At 33.7% G+C, this 11,421-nt stretch overlaps 1 protein-coding gene across 1 annotated transcript; it reads right to left on the reverse strand.

Annotated features, from left to right (window-relative positions):
• Positions 1–5,712: 5,712 nt before the first annotated feature.
• On the reverse strand, positions 5,713–10,861 carry LOC107918305 (LAG1 longevity assurance homolog 3). Its single transcript, XM_016847832.2, has 7 exons — positions 10,553–10,861; positions 8,513–8,742; positions 8,220–8,375; positions 7,914–8,099; positions 7,145–7,329; positions 6,576–6,643; positions 5,713–6,199 (listed from the first exon to the last, which is right to left on the reverse strand). The coding sequence occupies exons 1-6, from the start codon at positions 10,688–10,690 to the stop codon at positions 6,618–6,620; spliced, it is 921 nt and encodes a 306-aa protein (XP_016703321.1). The 5' UTR covers positions 10,691–10,861; the 3' UTR covers positions 5,713–6,199; positions 6,576–6,617.
• Positions 10,862–11,421: the final 560 nt, after the last annotated feature.

Genomic DNA, 11,421 nt, shown 5'->3' on the forward strand with positions numbered 1-11,421 from the left:
TAGGCCTACAAGAGACCCTCCCACTATGGTGAGGCTCCTTATGCTGCTGATCATTTGTATATCTACTATTAGGAGTTGGTTCTAGAACATTTTTGTAGGGTGTTGTATATTTCCCAAAAGCTCCTCGAGCACTTCTTTACTCCGAGGTTTGAATTCATTCATGTAACTTTCTTCAAGGAAAGTAGCATGAGCTAACATTATAACAGTTTGCTCTTTCAGTTTATAAAACAAACCACCATTTGTTCCTTTTGGATATCTTACAAACATGCCCAACTCTGTCTATGAGTCCAACTTTCTCGCATCTTTATCCAATACGTGGGTTGAGCATCCCCAAATATTTAAATTTTTTAGACTTAACTTCCTATCATGACACAATTCGTATGTAGTTTTTTTATGCCACCTTAGTTGGCACATCATTCAGAATATAACAAGTCATTTGTACTGCATATCCCCAGAAAGAGATTGGTAGCTTCGAATAACTTAACATTGAACGTACCATGTCTAACAACTTTCGATTCCTTCTCTTTGCCACGTCATTCTATTGTGGAGTGCCCAACGGGGTTAACTGGGATAGAATCCCATTCTCTGTGAGGTACCCTAAGAACTCATCAGATAAATATTCCTCACCTCGATTAGATTGAAATGTCTTTATGGACCTAGTTGTTATTGGAAAAAAACTCAATTTAAAAATGGTTTTCATGCATAGCGAAAATTTAAAATTTTGAAAACCAACTCAGTTTCTGATATTTATAACAATAAAAATTAACTGAATTTGTACATGTTGTTTTAGATAAGTGGATCCTTGATGTTTTATGACTTTCAACCAAACGATTTTCTTCACTATTCTTGTACCATGAACTGCTTCGAGTTTGGGCTCGAACTTATAATATTACTATTCTAAAAAATATTTTTATAAGTTTTCTTTTTGGGGTTACAACAGAAAGTTTCTCTTATATAATAGAAACCAATAAAATTATTATTTTGAAAAATATTTTTATAAGTTGAGAATAAATTCTCTGTATTTTTTGGTAGAATAATAATCTCTTAAATTTGTGTAGATAACTCTATCGGTTCCATCTATTTATAAGGGGTTTTGGGCCTCTCTCACATTGGGTCCAAATACGAATACTTTCTAAACCTTTTTGACCTAGTACTCTGTAATGTAATCCAACCCAATTCAGTTTTTCTATTTCGCAAAATAAACTTTAATATTTACATATTAAATAATTTTTTCATCCAAATTTTACTCTAGTAAAATTTTAACGATTTTACCTCTAGTAAAATTTTGAGAAAATTTGTTCAATATATCAAAACTCAACATGTTCATTATGACCTAATGATTTATTTTCATTTTCGGGATTCAAAATAGACCAAAAAACAAAAATTTATTCTTCCATCATTTTTTAAGTAATCCTATATATGATTGCAAGTTTCCTTTTTTATTTCCATTTTGGAAACCTACATTCATTTCCAAATGATTCCATTTCTCCATTCCGAATAAAACCATATTCATTCTTGAATGTTTCTCATTTCTCTTTTTCTATTCATTGCGTTCATTTCTATTCAAACACGCAATTCATTTATAGTTTCAACGAGCTAGTGGAGGGACGGATTGGACATATGTAGTTGAGACTCAAATGATTTATAATTAAGTTTTTTTTACTTTTCACCTATTAATTATAAGCTCTTTTAGTCACGAAGTCATTCCACTATAGTATCGTGACTAAGCTCTCCCTAACAACATACCATTACGAAAGCAACTATTCACTACTCGTCCAATGACTTTGTCATAAGTGTGTTACCCTCATAGATATCTTTGATCACTTTGGGATAATATCCATTCTCGCAGTATTATGTTATTTTATCTCATGGTAAACATTACATCTTCATTCATGAAAAGTTAATCACTATCAAATAGTGATGAAGTTATTCTATAATAGCTCGTTTTTAGCAATATCAAAACAGTGGTTTTGGGACCACAATTATGACGAATAAATTATTATTTTATCATTATTTTAATGCCTATGAGAATATATTAAGGTCGTGTTAAAATTTCGTTAAGAAATTTTCATGTTTACATAGTTAATTATGCTGACAAGACTAAACTATAAAAAGAGCACAAGTGGAATTCTATTAGTTAAAAGGGTTAAATGACTATGGAAATGAAAGTAAATGGACTTAAATAGTAATTATACCATTCATAAGGTTAGTGGAAAATTATGTACATAATTTAAGTAATTTTTAAAGTTAATAAGTAAGGTTTAAAAGGTAATTTAATAAATTAAGTTAAACTAAAATAAGGTAAAATTAGTATCATCTTCTTTAGTGTTGTTTATTCACCGAAATTAGGGATAGAAAATTCAAATTTTGAACTTTGAAGGTTCGGCTAGTTCAATGTTTGCATGGTATGTGATTTCAACCCCGTTTTTAATGATTTCTATGTTTTTGAGATCATTCTAGCTTAATCTAGCTAGCCGAGGGGCAATTTGTAAAACTGTTAAAGGTTGAGGGTTATGTCATGAATGTTCTTGAATGTTTTTTTATGTTAAATGATAGATTATGAATCTTGGTTGAAAAATGAACAAGTTTTGTATAATAATTTTTTATGAGTTTTGGAATTAGGGACTAATTTGTTAAAAGTATAAATTTTAGGGTTTTATTTTGAAATGATGGTAAATATGAGTTGTTCCAAGGTCCCTTGCATGTTTTATTAACATGGATTTTGATTCAAATGATTAGATTTCAATTTAGGAGCTTAAGGACTAAATTGTGAAAAGTTAAAATGTTAGGGGCAAAATAGTAATTTTACATAAATAAGAAATGTGGATTAAAATGAATAATATAAGTATTAAATTGATTGAAATTATTTATTTAGGTCAAGATAAACCACGTACAGGCCTAGATCGAGGTAAAGAAAAAGCTTCGGATTAGCTCGATTTAACTTCTGCATCCCTAGTTATCGAGGTAAGTTCGTATAAATGGTTATCGTATTAATTCTATTTAAATCGTATGTTATTATGTTGTTTATAATGTGAATTGATCGATGTATAAACAAATCAATGCTATGACGATTAATGAGTCTCGATTGAACCTTAGGAATTCGTAGGATACAAATGACATGTCATTAGGGGTTTCATATTTCGGGTGCTGGTCTTGAATGTACTACCGATGGCTTAGGTCTTGCATTTGTTGTGAATACTCCACAGCTCGTGTGAGCAATGATGTAAAGGAGAGGTTACGGTTATATGTAAAGGCATACTTTGTGTGAGCTTTCCCAAGGATCTAATGAAATTCTAGATGGTTCAACGGGCAAGAAAAGGGATTGAAAAGGTAAGTATTGAAATGGAATCAAGTATGATCTTATGGAAAGAATGCATAAACTAATTGATGTATTTCATATGGAAAATGACTAATATTATGGATGGCTCATTAGATTTGTGTGCAAGTGTGCTAACTTGTGTATTGATGGTGATGTATAGGCTTATGCCAAGCTTATGGTTTGGATTATATTATGCTTATGCTTTATATTATGCAAATGAAATGGTAAGTTATATTTTATTTTCTACGAGCTTACTAAGCATAAATTGCTTACGTAGTTTCTTTCTTATGTTTTATAGATTATTGGAAGCTCGATCAGTTTAGAAGCTCGTCGAAGATCCATCACACTATCCAGCATAAATTCGATAGTTTTTGAATGTTTTGGCCAATTTTATAATGGCATGTATAGGTTAAATTGTAATGGCATTTTGTTGGATGTTTAGTTGGTGTTTGGCTTGTATAAATTATGGAAGTTAACTTGGTTGGTACCATTTGATGCCATGCTAGATTGTGTCATTTTGGTTATGTTATGATGCATGTTTGAATGACTCCTATGATGTATTTGGAATGGTATGATAATAGCCAAGTTTTTGGCATGATTTGGTAAGTTTTGAACTAGAATTTAATGATTGATATGTGGTAAATTTGACATGTTTAAATAAGTGTTGTTGAATGTATTTGAGGTGCCTTTGAATGGCATATTGTTTAGTTGAATTAGGATTTCTTGAAATGGAAAATATATGTATGTTTAGATAAGGTTTTTGGTGCTTTGACAGTGTGCATATTTGGTCTAAAGGTACATGCATGGAATGGATTTGGAATGGCTTGATTTTTGGTAAATTTGGGTCCACACGGTCATGTGTCATCTAGTGAATTCCTTAGGTTGCAAATCAGTGAGTTACATGGCCTAACACACGGCCTGGCACATAGGTGTCTGGGGCAACTCAGAAAGTTACACGACCTAGCACACGAGTGTGTGACCCTACTCAGAGAGTTACACGAGAGAGGACATGGCCTAGGACACGGTTGTGTGTCCCTAGTTCAAAGGTTACACGGCCTGAGACACAGGCATGTGTCTCAGTTGTGTGAGCCACACGGCCATGTGACCCCTATTTCCAAATTTTTGTGACTTTTTCCTAGACTTTTCAAATGATTTCAAATTGGTCCCGAATCGTTTTTAAGGTATTTTTTAGGGCCTCAAGGGCTCAATTTAGGGACGGTATGTATGTTTATGATTAGTTTAGGAATGGGTTATGATTGGTTTATATTATTGAATAATGTTAAGTTTAAATAATTCTGATTGTTCGATAATGCTCTATACCTTAATCCGGTAACAGATACGGGTTAGGGGTGTTACACATTCATCATAAACCATTTACTTTTCATCAACCATGTAAAGCCAGTGAGAGAATATCATTTACCCATGTTTTAGGGTATGAATTTCACTGTTGTGAATGACACTATGTGCTACAGAAGTCGTACACCCAATGCACCAACTTTTGGTTCCTTATCGATTTGAACTCAAGCTTTAACTTACATCAAAGTGTGCAAGTCATCGATCAAAATATGAACTCTTTCAGAGAAGTAGATCTGAGGGTATGGACCATCTAGAGATGTTTTAACATCACCCTCAAGGAATATAATCTCCTCTTCATCATCCAAGGGGAGATGTACATCCTCTTCTTTTCCTTCAATCTCACTACCCATTAATATCTCTTTATAGGAAACCTTACGTGTTTCACGTTCCTTCATCACCTGATCATCATCCTCCACCATATTAGAGTCTTTGTTTTTGACTTTCTTAGTCACCCGCAGCAGCTCCGTCGATAGCGGGGAGCCTGAGCGTTTATCACTAGGGAGAGCATCCGGAGAGATCCATTTTAAATGATTATTCCCTCCTGAGATAATTTGGTATGTAATGTTAAAACTAATTAAATGATAATTAATATTAAAATAATCATATATATTTAAAATAATTTCTAATATTCAATAATTTGCTAGGGTGCCCCTACAATGCTGCATCTCTTTCCAAACTGCTCTTACACCACATTCATATGCATTGTGAAACGAACCCCCCTATAATCCGCATGAAGCACCGATGACCACGGCTTAATGTCAGAAAAGCCATCGTTGCAGCCAATGCCAGTCGTCATCCTCCTTCCATTTTCTTAAGTTTATATAACCCTCCTTATTCGAGCTTTCTCCTACTGAAACTGATTCTATTGGCCTCCTCTTTCAGTAGGACTAATCTCATAGCTGTTTGCCTTCTTCCCCTACAACTCACGCCTGCTACCATACTAAAGTAATAAATAATCACACACAAACACACACACATATATTGAAAACAATTTGCTCGTTGAACTTATCAATCAAGCCTTCATAATCCACTGCAGAGAATCAAACTCGGGACTTGGTATTATTAAAATAATGAGTTTTAGGCCAAAAGCCTAATCCGAAAAATCTCCATTTACTAAACAACTGCTCACAATGATGACTTGGATCTTACAATGAAGTGATGAGATTCAATTAGACAAAAGAAAAAATAAGAAGGCTCGTTGGTTTATGGGCTACAAAAACTGAATCTGAAAGCAAACTCTCAACTTGGCTGCAGAGTTTTCTTGGAGTTGATGAATACAATTCCATGGTAACATGTAATTTTACAGAAAATAGCTGGTGAGCCAGCACACATATTTGTGAACTGGAAGGTACCAAACCCAGACATCAAAATCAACAATTAACCTTCTCTTTTCAGTGGGAACTCCCTGAAATGCTTCAGTAATGCATCACAAAAACGATATAAAAGCCCTTCATCTGATAGAGATAAGTATTCCATCCAGCTTCAAAGAATATCAATGGCTAAAAACCCCCATCTGTTATCCACCTGCAGAAGCACATGAACAAGAGACTGTTGCATCAGTTTGAGTGGAAATAGACATCATCAGTTTACAGAGAAAGAAGACAGTGAAACCAAAACTTTTCTCAAAAGGAATGTGTCATCTTTCACCACTTACTTTTTTGAAACGATGGCTTTCTATTATGTATTTTAAAGGAACAAAGTCTAGAGATCTATGACTCATTTTAGTAAATCAAATGGGTGAGTTATATATGTGTGTGTGTGTAACCATTAGGAGGCTTTCTTTTTGGATAGTCAGGTTGCCACAAATAGAATCCTGGTCACTAGAACTAAGAGCTCAGAACTCTGTCAATATATCACATGACTAATGACAATTATACGAGGATTTGACATGAAGGATTACCCCTTCACGTGTCCCCTTAATACAGTATTTCTTCTTTCCAGATCAATCCTCATGTTCATCTTCAGAATCTGCATAAGATAATAAAATGTCAAAATGGATATTAAAGATAAAAACAGACAAGTTGAAAGAAGCCAGTTAAAAGCACATTCTGTAAAATGACAATAAGCATGCACAAAGGCGTGAAACTCATTTTTACAGCATTCCAAGAAGCCAGTTAAAAGCACATTCTGTAAAATGACAATAAGCATGCACAAAGGCGTGAAACTCATTTTTACAGCATTCCTTCGTTTATAAAGTCATTCACATATGAGCAAAAAATTCTGCAGTATCTTAGACTAAAGTGAGTTGCAAGGGATTCCGTCCAACCAGTTATTAAATTTCTGATAAGAGGTTATTCCTCGCACCACCTGTTATATTTGTCAATGGGACGTAAGCCAGTCGTATATATATTGAATGCATGTCATAAATTCTTAGTCTGATTGATCAATCACTTTATAGGGTTTATCTGTGGCCTAACAAGTAGTCATTTCCACACAACAAAAAAATAAAAATAAAATTGCTGTCCTTACCAGATCTAACATCTTCACTAAGTTTGCCTCTTGCTTGGATTTGTTTGACAAGCATTCGATACATAAGTACCCACCAATAAATATGAAGAACTAACAGGCAAAATAGAAGTGTGTTGAACAGATAATAGCAAATTGGCCCATCCACAGGATGCTTTTCCTTGTCCAATGTCAGAAGGACTTCATAACTGCATTAGAAGAGAGATATGAGATAAATAAAAAGAACAAAATGAGAATCACAATCTAAGTGAAATTTTTATCGTCTGGATTGTATTGAAACCAGGAGGCAAACTTAGCATTTACTTTCTCTTCAAGAGAGAAGCAGTTCCCTACATATTGTAGAAAGAAAATGTCCAAAAAACCCCAGAACTAACCACTCCCAAAATGACTATAATAAACCAGAGGAATAAATCTTTTACGTATACAGAAGCTAGCAGACAACAAAAGGGATCCATTACTAACCGGATGTCAGGGGGAAGAGGGTTAAACTTTCCATGTGAGAAATGTGGATCTAAATCTCATGATAGGTCTTCTTTCAACAAGATTCAGAGTATTAACTAAGTTCCTATGTTCAGATTAAAATCTAGAGAACTCAAATAAAAATCTTATCTGACGTGTAGGCCTTACAATGGGGATCAAAGCATAACTTTTTCTATAGTTACTTTCTTCCTCCCTTGATTTCAGTGTTATGCAAACAGGTTCGCGTGAGTTTCTCAAGTTCTTAAGAAGAAACCTAATAAAAGTTGGGTGTATGGCATGAACTTATACAAACCTTGTACTCCAAAGTACCCAGAAAGGGTAGTAAATGAGGCGCAGTATGATCCAAGATATAACAAAGATTACAAATGCGAAGCTAGCAAGTATTTCAGCACCACTATATTTGCTCATCTTCCCTATCTCCAAAAATACATCGCTAGCATCATGAATTGCCAAAACAACAGAGCCAACACGGGCAAATCTGCAAGAAATTGAGTGTAAAAAAAGAAACTGCTATCAATAAAATTTAAAAAAAAAAAAAAAAAAAAAAACCTACAAGCCTTAATATCTCATATTCCAGTAAGAACCTGTCACAGCCTACCTAAATATGTAAGATAGCACAATGAGGATGACAGTTGCAACATGATGACCCATTGAAACTCCAAAGTCAGAACGCCTTGTTTCCCAGAAAACCAAAGCAAATATAGAGTATGCATAAAATCCAGCAACATACATATAAAGCCCCCTTAATTTCAATCTGGAAAAAAAAACATAATAATTAGTCTATCGAGTTGATGAAGTTGTAGCCTACATAAATGTGCAAGGATATGTTCCAAGCCAATGCCAATCAAAGCAAAATGAAAAGTTATATTATCTACTGTCAATGAAGCTTACTTAATTTTTTGATCAGGCCAGACCTGGTCTCCAGGCCCTACCCAAAAGTTTCTTGTATTTCTAAACCAGGGCTCATCGTAAGTCACAGAGAGAGCAAGAATTTCTGCTGAAAGATAATAAACGCATTTCCAAGCTGACTCCTTAAATTTTCTGATCTTCTTCCTTCTCTCATCCGTATCACTTTCCATCATTTGGTGTCCCTTTCCGAAAATCAACCGCCTTCCAACTTTCTGAAACCATGTAAGACATTTTCAAAATGGTGACACAAAAAAGGAGGGAGAGAGGAGTGGCCACACTTAGCTAAAACCAGATAGCAACTATATTACATGAAACCAACATGCCAAACATAGACTTGTTTTCCCCCATGATTCAAGACTTCAACTATGCTTATTCTTATCAACTAAGATATTTTATCTGCACATAAAGACCGCCTTACTTTAATTAATTTCAAGTCATTTAGCAAGTAAATTGTAACAAACCATCTCCCTATAAAGGTGAAGGTTTCAAAACTTAGCAAAAATACTGTATATCAACACCGATAACACTTGCATGCATAGAAAATAATCTTAAAGCAAATTCACTGCACAAGCCAACATGATGAAGTTGCCTATTAATTTTAAACATGTGTTCATGAGTAAAGAAATTAAGTTTTTCTTTTAGTAGAGGAGTTAACAAAATCCACAGTTGTTTGTAACCAATTCATAACTACTCAGCTGAAAATGGTAAAAAAATCCTCAGCTGAAGCTTCACCAATAAGAAGTGGTATGTCTAAACAATTGCATGACATTTATTACTTTAAGCCCTCCAGAAAGCCAGTCACAAGAAAACAAAGAAAGAACTAAATTTTAGTCAACATAGGGAATGGCAGTCAAACAGTTTCATCTCCAAGTGTCAAGAGCCTTATGACAAAAAATTCTCATTTCCACTTATTTATAGTTCTTCTGTCTTCTGGAATTAATAAACCCATCACACATCTTAGTAAACTAAGCAGAGCAAGAATCAAGCTAAGATATAGCTGATAAAGAAGCAAAACCATCTAGTTAGCCAAACTCATTTCTATATTAGTCAAGCTACACCAGAAAGACTAAATCCATTAGACTAACATGACCAGCAGTGTTATGTAGAAATAAAGGCCAGTAGTAGCTCCTATTGACAAGCCACCAAATAAGAATTCTCTAGTTAGCCCAGCTAAACATGTAGAAAAAGAAAGAAAACTTTGTGCCTTAGAAGATTCGAATCGTTAACAGAAAGAAAGTCTTAGGGAGTAAAACTACAATTTTGACAACAATAAAAAAGAACAGCATAACTACACTACAACCATCACTTAGTAAGTCCAAACTTCCATATCTCAAGCTAATGTCAGTGAAATAAATAAGTAGTTGTCAAGAACATAATTTTAGCTTGTAAGACAACGCAATGGTACTACTAATTAAGACCAACAGGTTCGACACAGGGCAAGAATCTGAAAGTCATGGATCCGAACACAAATGGGATCTGTCGTAGTCTTCAGTGGAGTTTTGGGAAAAGAGGGAAAGCTATCCCCCATTGTGTAGCCCAAAGAGAAACTTAAATAAAGACAGCATACAGCCATCCAATACCAATGTATTTAGTATTTACCTAGGCAATAACCCTCAAATTCCTTTTTTTAAGTACATTTCTACTCTGTACTTTATTCATTTTAAATACCAATAACCAAAAATAGATAAAGACGGTTAAACTAGGATCTAATTCCAAAAGTCAAACTGAATTATTTACACCAAGACTCTATCAATCTTCTTGTACAGCATAAAAGTACATGTTAATACCATTCACATGCTGCAAACAAAAAAAAAAGCATCAACAAGTGGCATGAATCTTATAGTGGTCATCCTAGAACAACAAAAGCAACCCATCAAAACAATTCAGCAAATATAGAAGAAAAAACATCAAACACACCAAAAAGAAACAAAATTTAAGAAACTTTTATCTTCTTTTTTTAAAGTAATAAAAAAACCAATCAAAACATCATAAAGATGGATAAAAGAGATGAAAACCAAGTACCTCAAAGACGAATCTATCGAGAAAGAAACGAACAGAAGGGAAAAACAGAGCAAAGATAGGAAGTACGACGAAATCTTCATAAGCAGGGTAAGCTTCTTGTTCCCAATCGATTGATTTGATGAACTGAATCAAACCCATTTTCCTTCGCGATCTTTGTTCCTAAATTTTCTCAGGAAACAATCAGAAAAAAGAACAAGACAAAGGGTTGTGAACTGTGAATCACATGCACACAGAGTCACAATGTACTCGGCTTCTCTGTTTCTATCTTTTTAATTTGCTTTTATTTGGTCAAAATATAATATCAGTCCCTATAAGTTAGTAAAATTATATTTAAAAAGTTAAAAATTATACGTCATATTTTTTTAATTTAAAAATAATATTGTACTCATTAACTAATAGTATTTTTTATCAAAATGTTTAATTTAACATTTTTTTTTGTCTACCGCATAACACACCATATGACAAAAGGTAACCTAATAAACATCTCATGTGCACAAATTTTGACTTATGATTTTAATGGTTATGCTAAGACTTTTTAAAATTAATTTTTTAATATAAAGATAAATTTAAAATATTATCAAATTACAGGGACTGGAAGAATATTTTAACCGTTATTATTATTTTTTTAATGAAACTAAAGAAAAGTATGCTTTCGTAAAAGCCAAAAGCTGAGGGGGAAAATTAATGAACCGAAAAGAATAAATTTATTACTTTACATATAAATGGCCCCTGCGTTTGTTAGATTCTCTAAATTGCCACTCATACTTTGGTTCACCATATTGCCCTTACGTTGAAATTGCCGATAAGCCTAGTAAACCCCGGTTTTTGGTTCCCTTGTTTTGCACTCAATCGTGATTTAAGTTCAATTA

This window comes from Gossypium hirsutum, chromosome D13 (genome assembly GCF_007990345.1).
Source record: "Gossypium hirsutum isolate 1008001.06 chromosome D13, Gossypium_hirsutum_v2.1, whole genome shotgun sequence".
Classification (NCBI taxonomy): Eukaryota; Viridiplantae; Streptophyta; class Magnoliopsida; order Malvales; family Malvaceae; genus Gossypium; species Gossypium hirsutum.